The 19,375-nt window shown below is 34.6% G+C and overlaps 1 protein-coding gene across 1 annotated transcript in view; it reads right to left on the bottom strand.

Annotated features, from left to right (window-relative positions):
• Window positions 1-17,338: 17,338 nt before the first annotated feature.
• Window positions 17,339-19,375, bottom strand: part of LOC132202264 (zinc finger protein Gfi-1b-like) — a 70,411-nt gene continuing 68,374 nt past the window's right edge. The window contains exon 6 of the mRNA XM_059629064.1: window positions 17,339-18,084. Coding sequence (XP_059485047.1) covers window positions 17,815-18,084 — 270 coding nt within the window. The 3' untranslated portion in view covers window positions 17,339-17,814. The remainder of the gene's footprint in view (window positions 18,085-19,375) is intronic.

The following is a 19,375-nucleotide window of genomic DNA, read 5'->3' as shown; positions in this document are numbered from 1 at the left end:
ATTCGGTACATTTCCAATTCTGAAGTTCAGGACCATAGTCATAAAAATAATGCTAAAAACCAAAATAAATTGAGTAATTTTAAAATCTTTGAACAAAAAATAACGTACAAATGAAAAATCCATTTTGAGGAAAAACGTCAGTGCTGGCAAATATGAATTATCTTTTACTTTTTTAGCACATTGACACCGATTTACAAAATTACTGGTTTTAAACAGGGTTTTAATTAATCACCCATGCATGAGGCAATGAAGGATTTTATAGAAAAAATTACACAAAAAAGTCTAATTTTGCTTGATTGAAAATTATGTTTAAATTGAATAATTGATTTATGAATGGATAAACATTTAGAAAATTATTTATTTAATAGTAAATGTTCTTATCTACACAAAAAGAAACATCATTAAAAATCTCTTTTTCCGCGTTCAAATAAAATTTGGCGAATTTTTAGAAGAAATCTATTGTTTTTCCGTTTCTCTTCATAATCGTCGTTCTGCTAAAAGTACCTAAACCAAATACTGATATTTCATTAAACTTCAAACCACAGAAAATCACAGCCATAATTTATCCCTGATTATTTTGATTAAGTTCAATACTAATTTAAAGTGCATTTGCAACTAAAGTGAAACGTTTGAAATCGTAAGTTTAGTGACCATTGAGGACTTATGCATTGTTTTATGAAAAAACATGTAGCCCACAATATTTAGATAAAATTCTATCGGTTGCCATAATGGTCCGAGGGCGATCCAGACGAGCTGAAAGGCGACGCTAATAAGCACCTGCATTTCCCATATAACATTTTCGCTCGCAGCTCACTCGCGCTCGGACCTTTTAATAACAATAATAATAGAAAAGAAAAAAGGTAGCCATGCGCGCGCGGATACCTCTTCTTCTCTTAGATTAATTACATGGTGGCCAGTGTGGCTGCGGTAATGTATAAAAATACCATACACCGGTAGCCATCCATAAGGTGGTATCAGACGGTGGCATCGGCGGAGAGCAAAAATGCCTCACAGCAAAGCTCTCTCGAGAAGTGCACCTCTTCCTATGTGCAAGCATAGTGATTACTGGGAGAGAGAAAAAAACGCCGCGCTGCTTTTTATTATTCCTAGCGCGGAGTGGCCGAAGGGAACACTCACAGAAGTAATCACTCGGCTCGCAGCAAAGTGCCACTGACTACATTAGCATAATATCAAAAATGAGGAGCACTAAAAAAGCAAAACGGTCATTTTATGTAAAATCGTATATTGTTATTTTATTTAATAATTTTATAGTTCTTCTTTATGATATTTTTTTTATATGTTAATAAATATTAAAAAATTATTAATTTTGTATATAAAGTTTTTTTTTTGAGAATTATAAACGTAATCTTAATTGTATAGCCAATTAACTTTTGTGTTGCCAAAATGTTTCTTTATTTAAATTTAAAGGACTCAAATTTAAAATTTGATATCAGATGGTAGAAATAAATTTTTGAGAATTTTTTAATACCGCCAGTAAATTGGAAATCTAATTTGTACCATTCAACTGTATATTTGTCTGAAAATAATTAACCGTCAACAAAAATTAAATTATTTATTCAACTGCAGCTCCACTCGGTTGTTGCGGTCAATCGGCACACTTAAAAAAAACTTCCGCTCATACATGCAAGGCTCTTAAAAAGTTAAATTAATTAATTTGAACGATTGCAGAGCTAACTATATGAAAGAAGTTTGCATAAAATGGGTAAATAATATATTTTGTAAGATATATTTGGCTCGATTAAGGAATCCTTATATTGACAAAGTCCTTACAACAGTAGAAACAGATTTTAGCGATTATTGGAAATTTTAGACAATATTGTTCTATAGAGCGATTAAGAAGTTTTGATGTTGAAAAAAACTGGATTGTTTTTTTTTTCGGAAAAAGTGAATAAAGAAAAATTAAAATCGTCCAAAATTGCCAAAACTTTCTTTAATTACTTTTATTTAAATTTTTTTTCTAGATTTATATATGGTTTTAAATCTTTTGTAATCAATTTTTCACCAACATTTATAAAATCTCAACGTTGAAATATTATTAAAAGTCAATTATTATCTTTTGTCAACTATAAAGTTGCGTCTAGTTAAATTTAGGAAATAAAGCAAATTGCATTTAATGCCAACTGAAAGAATTTTGGTTCACACAAAACAGCTCAGTCTACACCATAAGATGCACTTTAGTGGCACTCGGGGCACAACGCATATAGAAGTGGATTATCTCTTTTTTATTTCTGCTTAGCATATAAATTAATGCGCGCGAGACGACTGCACGGCGCGAGGACAAGAAGAGGAGCGCGCGAGAAATAATAAAGAGGGATGAATTATGGCTCGCGTTTACGACCCTCTGGACTTGCTCTCTCGTGCTTGATTAGGCGGATTGTCAGGTTATTGCACCCCCTGGGCGATTGCTGTATTATGTCACATTTTCTCATTTTATTATCAGCAGTAGGAATAATACACAGCGAGCGAGCGAGCAAGCGAGAGAGGGAACAAATTGACGTCTTTATACAATCCCAGCAGCCGCTAACGTACTGTATGATAATAACACATGGATGTGTTAAGGTACACTTACCGTCCGCCCACAACCCATTCTCACGATCGAAAGTGGCTTCGCCTTGTACGGGGACACGAAAAAGCAGCCGAGCTGCTGCTTTTGAATAAAAACATCACAGGCTAGAATTTGTCAACTTGATACTTTTCTTCTTTATCCTCTGCAACAGTTCATATTCGTGCCGTGTTCATTTTTATTCCGCGGGCAGCTCATCTTTTTCAGATATTACTCCACCTTCCGTCTGCCAGTTTTTTTCACTCATCCGAACAAAAGGGGACGACTGCGGGGATTATGTTTTTTCTGTGGTTTTGTCGCAAGAATGTGACCACGCACGCATTTGTCAGCAGGTGCGGCTCCGAGCCAACCACTTCTATATACTAACTGATTTTGCGATTGTCAGCTGGATAATCGGCACTAGTTTGCAGATGTAGGATCTTAATCAGATGAAACATTAATAATGAAATTATAACATAATTAACCATTAAAATAATGTTTTTGAAAAATATCTCTGCAAAAAATAATCATGACTTGATTTTTTTTTAATATATCATCGCTTATTGACTTTGAATTAATTTTAGTTTTCCTGCTAATTCAAGATGTTCTTTTTATTAGATGTTACCATTCCTAATACAGGTGGAGATATTTTTACTAATTTTATTTTTTAGTTTTCAAAATAGTTTTATAATTGAATAAGAAGAGTATTTCTAAATAATTTAAAATTCAATAATAATAAATAATGGATGCTGAAATAAGTCCTGATCAAAGATTACTAATTTTAATATTTTGCTCACAGCCAATAATAAAAAGGCAGAAATACAATTTTTCAAATATTTTATTTGTTTTTAGCTTTATACCAAATATTGCAGTGCAGCGTGTGTGGAAAAAAAATGTTTTCTCCAAAAGGTATAAATGTTTTAAAACGTTTAAAATAATTAGAATAAAATTTTAATTAATTCCTTGCTGTTATGTTTGTCTGCGTTTTCTTTGTAATAGTTGCACTTGAATCGCACCCGTTCTCCAGCTAAACTGCTGTGCTCTGGTCACTTAATTCTTATTATTTCATAATTCATGCTCGTACGGTGGCAGAGAACATTATAATCAAAATGCACGAGAGAGTGAAATATGCAGACGCATTTATTATTAAAGAGGATTTAATGAAAACACAAATGCAGCTCCTGTTGCTTTTGAATAGCTCTCTCGTCGCGAGACTGCACCTGGGCGAGATTAAAACACACACACACACACACGCCACCTCCTTGTGCATAATGATCCAGTCGTATAATGTACATATGAGACGTGCTGCACCGTGGCGTCGTCATAAATATGCCAAAATGTTGTATTAAAATTATGATTAGCATATGGGCATGTGTGTGTTCGCTGCTCAGCGTTCGTTAAGCTGTTTTGCATCTTTGAAGCATATTCTTTCTTCAATTGAATATTTGCTATGCTATGCTGCTGAAAGGTATAAAATTAAAATGGTTGTTTGATGGCAAAAAGTAAAAAAAAAATTAAATTTTTGAGTATAACTGCAGATTTTAATGTGTTTCTGAGTATGAAAATAATTTCCTTTTTTGCTATGTAATATGTAACAAAACGTTTGTTTCAAAAGTAAAATAATTTATAAAACCATAAAATTTTAAATTTATGTGTAATTTTCAATTAATTATTCTTACATGCCTTAAGTTTTACTCAGAACAAAAGCACCTTAAATCGTTTAATATTTTTTCAGTGAAATTTAAATTAATTCATGTGAAAACTGAATAATAAAAAAAAACTACTCCAATCTTTCATCTATATAATTAAAACCAATTTTTAGCACTTCTCCGACTCCATACTAACGCTCTCAATCAAAACTAGTCTAAGGCTCTTTTTTACAGCGATACTCATGAGAGCGAAAATGTGCGAAGTATATATTTCGCACCTGGGCGCCATTACCTGTCTCATTGAGGGCGCGGACCCTGTAATTTAATTACCCGGCCGAATAAATTCGGCGATGTTATGATGATTGCCCCGACCGTTTCATAAATCCACCACGCAGTCCGATCTGCCGCTGGTGTTTGTTCTCTCGATCTCAGCTTTTGAAAGATGTTCCTCCGACATGCAAGACTAAAAACTGCCTCCTCCAGATCCCTGCCGCGCCAGACACCGTACCCATACCTGATACACACGGGGCTATTCCATTCTCACACTCCGTTCCACCTATATCAAAAATTCAGAATGAGAAAATTAGAAAAATGAAATGAAGAGTAACGGGTGCTGCAAAAATTAAGAGTGGAAGTGCAGTACAATTACATCAAAATAAAATTGATGCATAAAAATTAAATCTTGTAAATTGTGAATCAACATAATTATGGTGTTGCTATAAATACAAATTTCCTTACTACTACAATCCTTATAATTGTTTTAAAATTGTAATGAATTTGCGTAAACGTAATATTTTGTGAAAGAATTCTTTATTTTTATAAGATCTAGACAATCTTTAGCTAAACCTACTGGAGTGAAAAAGATTACACAAAAAGCAAAGAAAAACTTAAATATATAAATTATACTTGCACTCGACTTGAAACTTACCGATAAAATTTGGTTAGGATTTTTTTTATATGAAATTCAACCCCAACTGTAAATGAAGTCACAAAACTTCGACTTCTTGATTGTCACTTCTGTTAAGCATTTTAAAGCTCCTAAATCAGCCGAGGGCGAACAAAAGCTTTGGTGTTAACAAAAACAAGAAGTTATCTCTGAATGTGGACGGATCGCAGTGCCTTATGCGCATCTCTCAGTTGTAAAAAACGCAGCGGGGTTATAAAAAAGCACTGCAGAGAGGGACGACAGAAGAGAGGCACGACCGACCGCGCGAGCGATAATAAAGAGAAAATCATAAATTGTGGCTTTTCATGGCCGTAAATCGCTGTGTTCTGCCGCTGATTACTCGTAAGCTGCTAAACATTTTTATTGAAACCGAAAAGAGAGGCTTTTGTGCTTGGTCTCTCTGCGTGTGAACACTGCGCCTTCTGAAAGGGCGTAATGAATCGTCGCCCCCGGTTTGTGAATAAATAAATCAAACCGGTATATAAATACGTACGCACGACCCAAACTTATTTTTGTATTGGGCCAAGTGCTGAAGAATTTCTGACCCTTTCCTTGCCTCATGACATTAATTGCAGGCACTGCATGAAAATTTTTCACAAATATTTCGGAGATTCCAAATGAAAAATGTAAATGGCCGAAAACCAGAATGATGAAATAAGTTGATATAGAAAAAATGACTAAAATAAACCATATTTTACCAAAAACAAAATTATTGCTTTTTGAAAAAAAAAGTCAAAATCCAGCGTTGAGATCTCCCAAGTTTTAAACGTACCATAAATTTGAGTGGGAAGGTTTTGTGTGGGTGGTTGGTTGGTTTGCTTGGGAAGCGTTTGCACTTTTTCCAGCTCAAGTCAATGAGTGCGCGGCTGAAATTTATTTGCCCACGAGAGCGGTGCATGCAGATAGATTTCGAGTTGCATTTTATATAAATGTGTTGCAGTGCAGGCCGGACAAGCAGAATTATGATGTCAAGCTGAAAGGTCATGATCGGCCGCTTTTTCTGCACCACACAGCGGCGGCCATTTATCCGCTTTATAATATTGTTTGTATGAGGCGCAAGCGGCAAGAGCAATAAATTACTTTTATAAGGCCATAAAGTATGATTGACAGCGACGATCCCCGATCTCTGCGCGCGCTATGCCATTGTTATGATGCTGCACACCGAGATCTGCAGAGCGAGTTTTATGTGAGAAAGTCTCAAGATTCTCGACCAACTCGGCTTTTTTTGCGTCTTCGTATGGATCATTACCAAGTTGCGATGCCGGTTATCGGTGCACAGAGGTGCTCTTTGGAGAGCTACAGACGATATTTTCTATTAATCGCTATTAATATTAGATGATAAATTAACAATAATTTAATTAATATTTTATTGAAAAAGTAAAACTTATCAGAAAAATTAATAGTTAAATAAATACAATGAACAAAAATATTCATTAAAATAGTTTATTAATTTCCGGTTCCACATTAAATTATTTTCTTTCCATTCCGTGATATTTTTGATTAATTTTTACTTCTAAAGCATCTCCTTCATTAATTATTAATTCAATTAAAAATAAGAAGTACCTTGACTTGGTTCAAACTAAATTCAAAACAAATAAATCATGAAATTATTTTTTTATTCACCTCTTGAGGATTTCACCATAATTTGGTGTTTTTTTAGACATTGCATAGATTATTAAGAAGATTCTTTTGCCAACCATTTTTTCCCGTAATTTATTGGAAACATCTTGGCGTTAGTATTTGAATAAAGCAATGAAAAGTGTTGGTGGATGGGTGCGCAAATATTTGGGATTCTGCTGCGCGAATAAATCACGCGCGGTGCTCGGCGCGAGATCGATTCGCGCGTCGGCAGAGGTCACGAACATTCTTTGTGCCGCGAGATGAGGCGGCGGGGGCAAATTGTTTGTGTAATGGCAAAAGTGCTCGTCGCGGCCCCAGTATGGGGTCTCGCGGCGGCTAGAAGCCAAAAAACGTAAAACGTCGGCCGAGCCAAGAGTTAATTTTTTGCTCGGACCAAAATGATTGCGTTTTCTCGTGTTGTGACTGCTCGAAAGAGGCGCGCGAACGAGATTTACGCCGCTGCCGTGATACTTTTCTCCACAAAGTTCATTTTTCATATTTTACCGCATTTTTTGTCTTTAGAAATCTTCCTAATATTATAAATACCTTTTGAGATTATAAGTATTCAATTCGTTATTTTTATCATACTTTGACTCTTAATTTCAAATAATAATATTTGAAATGAAATAGTTATTTAAGAGCAATTTGATAATTTTTATTTAATTATAAGCTAATAGTTATATAGTTTTACTTATTTTATTGAAATTTAAGTATTGTTTTATTTTATAATTTGCTTATATACAAAAATTTACGTTAAAGATATCATGTAGATTAATAGCTTCTGTTTTAAGAAATAAGATCAGCCATAATATAATAATTATGATAAGTTTTAACAATGAGAGAGGACGAGGACGTTCTATGTAAATTGTGTTTACTGCAATAATTCACATTTCTATAACAACATGGAGCAATATAAAATTAATGTGTACATCTGGAAGTTGTTTTCCTATCGATTTTAAATCAAAATAATAAATATAATAGTACAAACTTTTTGGTAAACAATAAAATATACAATTTTAAAATTAAAAAATTAATGAATTGTAAAAAAATAAATAAATAAATTAAATAATAATATTTTAATGTAACTACACATTAAATAGATGTTTGCATATACATATACACTATTACTTTAACTGGCCATTGATTGAGAAGCAACATTATTAACATGCATCAGCAAGATTCAATTGAAATGAGTAAAAATATCTGACAAGCTTTAATTATAAATCCTCATGTTGATCCCACGTACCTGCCGTCCGAAGGCACGATTCAATTCCCTTTTTTGATCAGAATCGGCGCACAACAAGCGCAAAACAACTCAATATAAGGAAAAAGCACCTTTTCTGATTATTTCTATGAGTTGCTTTGCGGTGGCGGCGCGTCAATAATTATTATGCACGTTGGCTCATCACTCTTGTTGAGTAATTAAACGGCGTGTTTAATTTCACGAGTGCGAACGAGGTGGCATTATAATTTACGCTCGACCCGACGAGCTGACCGAGGTCAAAAGTGACTTCGGTCTTCCCAGGTCGAAGGTCTCCACTTGGTATGGAACAAAAAAACGCAAAATAAGCACACAATCTTATATGCATGGAAAAGGTATTTTGTATGTTCCTCTATAATATTGAATTTAATTTTAAAATGTATAATATTTTTATTTAACCTGTGGTATAGAGTTTAGTCTATGCCGAGAACACTTCAAATGTTTTATTGATTTGCAAGCAATAAATTAATTTTTATTGTTCAACCCTTGCATTAGTTATTTGCATTTTCGCTTTCCAGCGCACTGGAGGGCATCTGTGAAATATTTATCTCGTGCAATTGAATATGCTGATGTTTCGTCCGCGGCTGATTTAATGAAGTCGTCCAGGACGCACGATATATGTATAAATTTCGTATATTAAAATCAAGTCGTGCTCGAGCAATAAATAATTTCGGGCGCTCCGAGAGCGCACAGCTTTTATTGCAGTCTTTTTTATTCTGCATAGATTTGCGTTTAAATGAGAAATCACTCATCGAAAAAGACATCTCTTGACTCAAGGCAAATCCGCATTTTCCCTTTTTATCAAACGGGTCATCTCAATTTCGTCCTGCCGAAAATTCTCTATGATTTAATACTAATCTGATATATTTGGAATGCAAAGTGCTTTTTAAAACCAGTAAGGTTCATAATTGAATCATAAATCCATTCCAATGTGGTTTGGCACAGATTTTTTGCATCAAGTAAATATTTCAAACGAGAAAACTGATAACATCTTTAAAAGTCTCATAGTTTTGCAAAAGTTGTATCTGTTTTGCTTTACTTTCACATCTGTTTTTATCTATTTGAAAAATAGATAATAAACAGAGGACAAAATGTAAAAAGCAGGAAAATAATATTTACAGACGATTCATTAACTAAATGAATTATTTGTATAAAATTAATTTTGAGGAAAAAAATTGCCGTCTGATTTTACGTAAAAAAAGGCATGATTTTTGTTTATAAAATTAATCGAAACTAAAAAATGCCAACATGTTTAAAATCTTCTTATTAAAATGAGTTTCCTGTGAAATTAGTACGTTTTTCTTCTACTCTAAAAAGCTCTGTTTACATTTCACATTTCTGAACTATTGTGTCTGTTTTTTAGTTTATCAAGTTAATACTTTAAATTTATTTATATATCTCTGCCAAAATACATCATATTGACTCAATGAATACATCAAAACCTTGATTTGCATCTAGAAAACATACCATATCTCTTTGTCATCAACAAATTGTATTAAATTTGATCCTCAAAACGAAAATAAATAAATTAGAGTACAAAATGATGCTAGTTCCGGGTTAATTTGTGCCTCCGCAGGAATGTATTGACACTTTTTTAACGAGTTTTTTTCTAGACACACATAATAATGTATTCGCTTTTCAAGAGCTGCAAATTAGAAGAATGACTTTGAAGCGTTGCTGAGAAATGAGCGAATTTCACGCCTTCGCATTTGGAAGGTGTTGGGTTGCGGGTCCTGCGCTCATTCCAATCGGGCCGCTTTGTAAAAACCGCCCGTCGAGAACAATTATTGCCCGAGTATCGACGGTGCAGCAGCAACAGCAGCGCAGAGAGAAAAAGAAAGAAAAAGAAAGGGAATCGATCTGCTGGCGGCGCGAAGGTGTGAGAATTCACCGCGGGTCGCCGTCAACCTTACGCTCGGCTCCTGATGATGAGGACGATGATGCTGCACTCTTGTCTGCCGAAAATAATAACGACCGAAAATGAAACAATTTGTGATCTATAAGGACTGCTGCTGTTTCCCCAAAGGTCACATCATATGCGCGCCTAATTGTTGAGAGATGCCGCGCCGCGTTCAAAAGGCAGCTGCCGCGCCTAAAGCATCCGTGCAAGTGCAGCTCTTTTTTATCTTTCAGCCGCATGTATAGTACGTGCTGCTGGGAAATGAATTTAATACGGCTCTTTCCACAATCAAACTTGTTGGCTGAGATTTTTTATTAACAGCTTTTCATTTCAAACAAGCAATTCATATTTACTCTTTACGGTTATTATGATAATGATAATAAATATAAACATATAAACAATATATAAACTTATTAAAATATTTAATGTTTAAATTTTTTACTATTCAAAATAAGAAACTTTAAAATTAAATTCTTTATTTTTATTTTTTTAAATTAATTTTATGTTAAATTGTAAATTCTCACTTTATGTCACTTTTAAATATCAATTCACCATTTGCGAAATCAAATAACATTGGTTCTTATGACAGCTTCATCTTAGAATGATTGAATCTTTTCAACCCTAAGACATGTTGTACAAAATGAAAAATAAAAAATATTGGCGTTGGAAAAATCAAAATTGGTTCAGCGTGGGGCTGTAGTCAGGCGATCAAAGATTTGTAAAGTAGGCAACCGAAGCCAATTTTTTGAGCTTTTACAAATCTTTGATCGCCTGACTACAGCCCCACGCTGAACCAATTTTGATTTTTCCAACGCCAATATTTTTTATTTTGCATCTACTACAACATATCTTAGGATTGAAAAGATTCAATCATTCTAATATAAGGCTGCCATAAGAACAAATGGTATTCGATTTCGCAAATGGTGAATTTAAAATGATTGTTTCATTCTTTTAAATAGATAATAACAAATTCTAAATAATTATATATTTATTGCTCTTACAAAGAGCTGCTCCACTATTGTGAAGTGAAAATTAAGTGCTTAAGATCGACGCATTTGTAGACGTATATTTTTATAGATTGTAATGATTGACATTTTCCATGGAATGAAAAAATTGGCTATAATTATCGTGATAACAAAATCGATAATTTCCAGTCATTTGAAAACATAACGAAAACAATTTTTTTTATGAAATCTGCCCAGCTCAAAGAGCGTTGATCTCCATCCGAATGCAAAAGAAATAACGTCCTATATATTATTCTTTTTAATGTGAAACTGTCAAAAATATCTTAATCAAAAGAGAAAAATTTACTAAAATTCCATATTCAGGCGGCGCCCAAGCACACAATAATAAGACGTTGAAGTTTACGAGCATCAAAAGTGGATCTTTTTCATCTACGGGGGTCATTAAAAGTCTCTGACTTTAATTTACGCAACCAAAACAAACACGCTCCGAAACTGGGCGGAATTTCCATAAATCCGCCCAAAATCAGCGGCAGGCTTCGGCCGCAGGTTCTCATCGATGGAAATAAAATCGGCGATTTATGTTGGTGGAGCGCGTTAATTTGCCGGCGCAGTGGCTTATGGCCGCGGGAATAAATCTCTGTCGACACACGCGGTGCACGGCTGCATTGGATCGGCGGGAGGGCGCACTAATTTCTGTGAGGATTGCCGCTCGCGGCCCCATGCGGTCCGAAAACATGAGGGTGGGGTCCCCGTGGGTGAAGGCCAGCAGCCTCGCGCAGGGGCGCCCCACCGGAGCCCTATTGATTTAGCATCTTCTCCGAACGCGCACGCACTCTCTCTCTCGATCCGTAACTAGCCCTAATTTATTATTTTGTATTATTTTTTTTATTATTTAATACGTACCATACTCCTCTTTGCGTGTTTCGTGTTTCAACTCTCTGAAACAGCAGCAGCAGGAATCAAAGAAAGGTTTCATTACACTCGGTGGGGCGATTAATTTTCTCAGTAGAAGGATGATGTGGAGACGTTTGTTTTCTTTTTTGCTGATGCTGCACCTTAAATATGAGAAGGGGAACAGACCGCCTGTATGCCTTATCCTCATTTCAAAGCTAATTTTACGATTAAAAGTATCTTCATGTTAAAAAAAATAAATTAAATAAATGCAAATAGTCGGAATAAAAATTGTTATGCAAACTTTCAACTTACAATGAGATTATGCAAATTATAATTTTTTGATCATGTAAAAATCTAGGATTTTAGTGATTAAATTAAAGTGTCTCTTTTATGAATGATGAAATTCTCATATGCATTGCCGTTCATTGAAAATAATTTTAAATAATGGATTTTGTACATAAAACAAGATCATATGTATCCTGAATAAGTGTGTGGGAGGCATGTGAGCATTATATTAATTGAATCTATCAAATAAAATATCAATGCTAATTTAAAAAAAAATGTACATCTGCATGGACACCGTGCATGGTAAAGCTGTGAGATAACAACTTGCCTTAATGAACGGCGGAATATAATTCAAAAATTGAAACTTAACTTTGGCTAAGAAATGAATTCTCTAATTGCCTGACATAATATCAAACAATTAATAACTTATAAATTAGGGCAATAGTGCAAACTAAACTTATAAGTATTGCTGCAGGACCTAAAATGTTTCACCTTTTTGAAAACTGGCTCTCTCGTGTAGTTTTAGTTTTTAATATAAAAATACTTTTCACTTTAAAACACAAACTTGCAACACAGCGATTATTATTTTTAAGTGAAACTAAATTTTGACCCACCAAACTTTCTCAATGGCCTTACCAGTTTTCTGCTAATTTATATTTTTGATACATCGCAAACACACAAATTTGATAGCTTACAAATGAGTGATAAAAAAAAATTTCAATTTATTACCAGAATAATATAAAAGCATTATATGAGTCTCCGTGTCAATTTAAAACATTCAACCAGCAAATGTAATACATTTAAAACCCCATTAATTTAAAACTTTGCAAGTGAAGAAAACGCCCAGTCATCTTCTAATGCGTCACATGGCTGGCGGTCAAAAAAAGGGTCAAAAGCGGAGAAACAGCAGAGTTAAGTGTTTTTAAGGTGCATTGCATTCCACTATTGTGTGTGGCGTGTGCTGTTTTCAACTTAATTGTGTTGAAATCAACAACGGCTGCCTTATGTGTGGTCTTATTTTCCTCTTCATTATCGCTGCACATGCAAGCGCCGCTGAAAAGCTCATCTCGCGCGCGGTAGGAAGCGCGCCTAGAAAACTATATGGGCTCTTTCATTTCTCGCGTGTTTTTACTCATTTATATCCTCAACACAGCAAGCCAAATTGATATCAGAGCGAGGTTTATTGTTACTATCCGAACCGCGTTGTTTTCATCCGAGCGCCGCCCGTGGACAACAAAAAGGGGAGAAAATGGGCTCATTTTCCGTCGCTTTTGCTACGCTCGGCTTTAATTTACTCTTCCAGCTCGACTTCATTATAATCAGGTCGGCCAACTCGGAAACTATTATGTTGTGTCTGGCAAGGTGGGAGCAGAAAAAAGGAAGAAGAGTATGGTCAAAATAATTACTAAAAGAAATAACTAACTGCAAAAAATGCATAATATATGGAAAACCAGAGATTATGTATGAAAATTTTTAAAAATTGATATTTTTATCCTAAAGCAATCTACTTTAATTAAATCTAATAATATCAAATACCTTTCTTTAAAATTGTTATGCAGCAACACAAATAATATTTTTCACTTGTCCTTTATTTCAACGCAATAATTTTAAATATAAATTAAGAGTAAATTTCTATACTGCACTCTAAAGCCCAGCATAGAAATATGGAGGAGACTTTAACGACCGAAGTTTATTTATCATCCGATTCAGAAAACGACGCAGTGAATGTACTTTTAATCCAGCACGCATCTGCTTTTGATTGCAAGTTGCGCCAATAAATTAAAAAAAGCAGGACATTCCTCTGTATATAAAACCCGCGTTTTATATTCTTGTGTAAAATGAAAAGCACAGGTGCATCTCTTTCTCTCTCTCTCCCGCCAATGATATATAATTATATAGACGGCACGGCGCAGAGGATCGCGATCGCCAGCGACTTCAGGAAAAACAATAAAACATTTGATGCGAGAGGATCGGAGGCTCATATTATGATTATCATTATGGGCGCTTTTTGCCCCGCCAACGGTATTAGCATATCGGAACGCGCTTCGATTGTAACTTTGTAAATTGCAGCCTTTCGAGTGTGTTGACCCATTGTGCTCTGTTTTCTTTTTTACTCCCATCGAACGAATTCGAGTCTCCGGTGCGCAGATAATTGACCGCGGTGTTTATTTTATTGTTAGAGAGAGCAAGCAAGCCTAACAGTGCGTGCATAAACGGAGATCGCAGAATGGAATTGATGTGTGGAATAAAAAAGTCAATCCGAAACGCCACCAGTGGGAACGAATGCATATTATTTATTCATTCCAAATATTATATTGTGCTCTTGAATTGGGAACTGAATGGCACGGCGAAATCTTTTGAACAAATCAAATATGGTCTCACGCCAAACTTTTTAAATAACGGTTCATATTATCTCTTATAATAATTTTAGTTAGTAAATTTTAGTAATTATTATTATATTAATAACTTACACAAATAAAAAGATATTTAATATAAAAAAAAAAAAAAAAATTAGACATTAATTTATAATAAAACTATTCTTTATTTTTATTTATTAATACTTATTATTTACATTATTTGGAGTTTTTTTATATTTGTAATTTAATTAGTAATTGATAAATTCAGGTGGTGAAACATAAAATAGATTGCAAAAAATATATAAAAAAATTTATATATATATACAATACTTGCATAGATAATGAAAATTATCAATAGCCTGAAATACTGTGACATTATCTAAAATCTAAATATACATTGATAATAATACTTGAAAAATTTTAGTTTTTAATAATTCAAATAATGAATAAGGTTGAATAAAAAAAAATGCCATAAATAATTTTTGCTTTAAGCAGATTCTTAAAACAACAATGCTCTGATCTGAAAAGGCCGTAGCTCTTTCAAACCAAATTACTTTGGCTCTTAAGCTATGCATTTCATGTAGTCCGAATGGCACATTATTCATTTCTTGATGCTGATAAAATGAGAATATAAAATGAGCTCCCTGTTCTTTGAGTGACAATCAAGTCCGCCACATTTGAATATTCATCATTTGATTGGACCACGAGATTAATCAAGGAATTTCGTTTGAATAAAAACAAGTCCATTATGTCCGAAAGCGGATCGCAAACATCAAACCAAACAATGCGCCAACGAATTGTTTTTCCTGCAAAGAGAGGCTAAGTGTACATTTTATCTTGCGGAACGCTAATTGCTGCTTTTATTAATTGAAACTGCATCTTCTTTGTTTGGTGTGAAATTTGCAATTAGAAGAATGAATTTAAATGCACTACAATGATAAAGAGCACCGTTAAATGGGACCACCCAAAAATATATATTTGAATTTAGATCAATAATGATGATATTGTGAAACACAATGCCCTCTTCTCTCATCATTCTACTTACTTCTTTTTACAGTTAGTTGCAACGTCAGAGTAAAAATGAAAATGAAACATGATTGTTTTAAATTTCCTTATCAATTTTTCTACCGAATGTTTCAAAGAACTTAGTTGAAAATTAAATTTATAATTAGTATCTGCATAAGACTGCTTATTATCCTAGTAGCGAAAGTATGTAAAGAAAGCAACACGCGTTTCAATTAAGTTGAGCAGGTCATATTTAGTAAAATAAAAAAAAATGTCAAGAAAATTACATTAACTTAATTTGATAACTTTATAAAAACTTAAAAATTATATTTCGTATTAAAAAATTTCTTTCCCTTCCGATATTACATTTCAAAGCAAGATAAAACTGTCAATAAAAAAAGACAATATATTGATAAAAAGAAAGTTCTAGAATTTTCCGATGTCTTCCTTTTTCACCCTTGCAAGTCACACGGCGTATCAGGCAAGCACGCGTGCCGCTCTAACTGTTCCAACTGCCATAACGTCTGTTCCATAGGCAGCAACAGTTTTCGGTTTTCACCCCACCCCATCCACTTTGGCTCGTGCCGGATTGATTCAAAAGTTTCTTCCGATACGATCTCTGTGAAATAATTTTGCTGTCGGGAGGGGTGTTTTTTTTGGAGGGAGGCACTTGACTTTTCACGTGCGTCTGGCACACGCCACCTCAATTACGGCGCCGATCACAAATGAGCCGCGGCGATAAAAATGAGCGAGAGAGACGCGCAGGTGAAATTCAACATCTTGAAGGCGGTGGTAAATTTATATAATAAAATAACGGCCTGTGCCATGGCCGGGGCAGGTGCCGCGCGCTCAAAAAGAGAGAGGTGCCGCATTAGCTAGACGGACGGCAGAGTCACCTGCGCGGCCGTTAATTCCTCTTTCTCCCGGTACACTTAATGCATTCACTAGGGGCTCTTCTTCCTGTTCAAATTATGTATATGGCACCCGAGTGCGATTCTTATCGACCGACTATAGATCACGACCACCGTCCACAAGCCATATGGCCCTCAAAATGTTATTTCTTTCCGAATCTAGATTTTCCTTATTTACTTTTGGTGAATCATAATGTTTCTCTCAGCAAGACTCGTATATAATCAGCACGACTCTCCATTTACCAGGTGTGGTTTGTAAGGATCATGTTGTCTTTTTTTTAATACATGAATCATCATAGCAAAATTGCGCAAGGAAAAGCTTGAAATTTTAAAAAGAAAAGATAATTTGAAAACTGATTTAAACCGCTATAGTTGATTCTACAATAAAAGTTAATCTTCATTTAAATTTCAAAAATTAAAATAATGCTGCAAACAAACTTAGTTCAACCTTTCGCTCACAATTATTGATATATAATAAAATTAAGAACTTTGGATTAGAATTATTGAAACAAAATGTAGACAAATTTAAAAAAAAAAATTCTTTTCAATTTGCTTTTAAAATAATACCTTCACATTTTTCTCGAATATTCTCGTTTCAGAAGTTTTTTTTTTAGGATTTATTGGATATTATAGAGTCATATTCCAAATTTAACTGACAGTTCATTGGTTTGGCCTTGGCGAGAAGCTTCTCCGGTTTTGAATGTCGGTCAGCTGGGAAGTAAAATGAGCCGCGCGCTGCAATAAATGTCATTTCGGTTCTCGTCGGCTTTTGTCTTTTTTTAACAGCACCGTTTGTGGTTTATGCATTTGTGCGCTTGTGCGGATGCCTGGCTCATTAATCGCTCGAGCGCTCCCATGCTCACGAGTGCATTATGATTTAATATGAGACGCTCCAAAGGTGCTAAAACGCTCAACCTGCCGTGATTCAAATTAATCGTAAAGAGGTGGAAAGTTATCGAATAAAAATAATAAACGCTGTAATTAAATTGTTGTTTTTATTTTTACCTTCATATTTGTATAAAAAACATAGTTATCAATCAAGAGACTACTTACTAACATAAGTAAGAAAGTTTTATTCTCAACATGCATCACTTCTTTTATCGCCCTAGTTGCTAAAACTGCTCAAAGTTTTATACACTTTTAAGACATTTGAGACGAGAGAGATTTCATATCTTAATTATTATCATATCCAGCAGCAAAAAACAAAAATGGCACATCTGGCAAAAAAACTTAACGGACGATTTGTTATTTACAACAAAAAAGGTACTTGAAAATGCGAATGTGCCACAAAGTTTTTTATATTCTCAAATATATAATATATTTCTAGACAGGACCGATTAAGAGAGCTTATTAATTAAAATTGATCGAATTAAATTACTTAACAATAATTTGTGTCTGTACAGCACATTTTCAATAATTTACAGAGGACAGTCTATCTACATCTCGATCTGATCAACCTTAGAAGATTTCGACCGCGACTTTGCCGAACCTTCGCGGTTTGCTCTTCTTCTCGGCGGTGGAACAGGACGACGCGGCGCTACTACTGCTCTTGGCGTACTTGCCCGTGTGCAGGAAGAGGTGGTTCTTCAGATTCGTGTGCTTGCTGAAGCCGCGATTGCAGATGTGGCACTTGAAGGGCCAAGAGCCGTTGTGCACATACATGTGCGACTTGAGGTCACCAGGAGTCGGGAAGGACTTCGAGCACAGTTGGCACTTGTGGGGCTTCTCCTGAGAACATAATTTAAGAAATTTTGTTAAAAATCAATATTTTATTTATCAACACTAATAAAATATAAATTGTAATCAAATTTTAAGTGAATTAGAATTATTATTGAAAACATATTTTTATATTTATATTTATTATTATTAATTATTTTTTTTTTATAAAAAGATGTAATTGAATTTTTGTGTAATGAATTTCGTGCATTATAAAGTAATAATCTATTTTAAATAATACATATTATCAAGTATCATAATGGGTTATTAATAATTTAAATATCTTTGATTAGAGTCCAAGCATCATATGGTGTATTTTTTTTTTATTATCTTACAAACGCAAAGAATTGTAACTTTCCATTAAAATTAAATTAATTTACTTTGCATCAATTTTAAAAGAAATTGTTTTAACTCCTGCAGTTCATGGAGTGGTGATTAGTTGGAAAGGCAAACTCCACACTGCTGGAAATGAGAGCCTTGGTAATTGAATCGCACTCGCCGCAATTGCTCTGGCTGCGTGGCCGCCGTCGATAAAAATCTAAACGCATCAGCACGCCCCTCGAGTGCTTTGCGTTCCTGCATCTCTCATCATTCCATCAAAACAACGTCAGCGCAGGTGCACGACTTTCGTTTCCAAAACCAAAAGTCTCTCGCTCTCGTCGGAAGATGAAAATAATTTTTTGTCTCGCGTCGCGAAAGAGAGATAAAGGATCAGATTTGTTATTCATTTATTCGAACGTAACGAGAGAGCAGAGCACGGCCGCGTGCATTAAAAAATAAAAAGCGGTAAACAATGAGCCTACCAATCACGTTGGCAGTGACATTGACGAAAAGATGTCAAAATGGAACCCCTAAATAAGCATCAAACGGCTGCTTTAAATAGCCATAAACTTCATTTTGAATACAATAATAATAACAACAACTCTTGGCTATTCATCTCTCATTCTGCGCCGAGTGAATACTTAAAAAAAAAACCCACCGGCTTAAATTATGAGTGCGGAATTTAAATAGCCCGCGCTTTATACTTTCAAATCGGCGCAGCCAAAATTGAGCAAATTTCCTACTTGATTCCAGGCAGATAGGCATCAAAATTTTTTCAGGGTAATGAAAAAAAATTGAAAACTATTGTTCTCGGTGCACGTCTTGTTTGCGTTATTTACAAACGAGAAGAAAATGATTTCCTGCGCACATGTTGTTTCTCGAATTTCCTTTTCCAGATTAAATACATAGTAATTCGACTCATGAGCAGCATAATGATGTGACAAAGCTGGAAACGCCGTCAAGGGTGACGCCGGCCGGGGTG

The sequence above is a fragment of the Neocloeon triangulifer genome, unplaced genomic scaffold, assembly GCF_031216515.1.
Source record: "Neocloeon triangulifer isolate White Clay Creek 2 clone unplaced genomic scaffold, ASM3121651v1 ptg000015l, whole genome shotgun sequence".
Classification (NCBI taxonomy): Eukaryota; Metazoa; Arthropoda; class Insecta; order Ephemeroptera; family Baetidae; genus Neocloeon; species Neocloeon triangulifer.
Note: the sequence above shows the minus strand (reverse complement) of the source record. Positions and strands in the feature narration are given on the sequence as shown.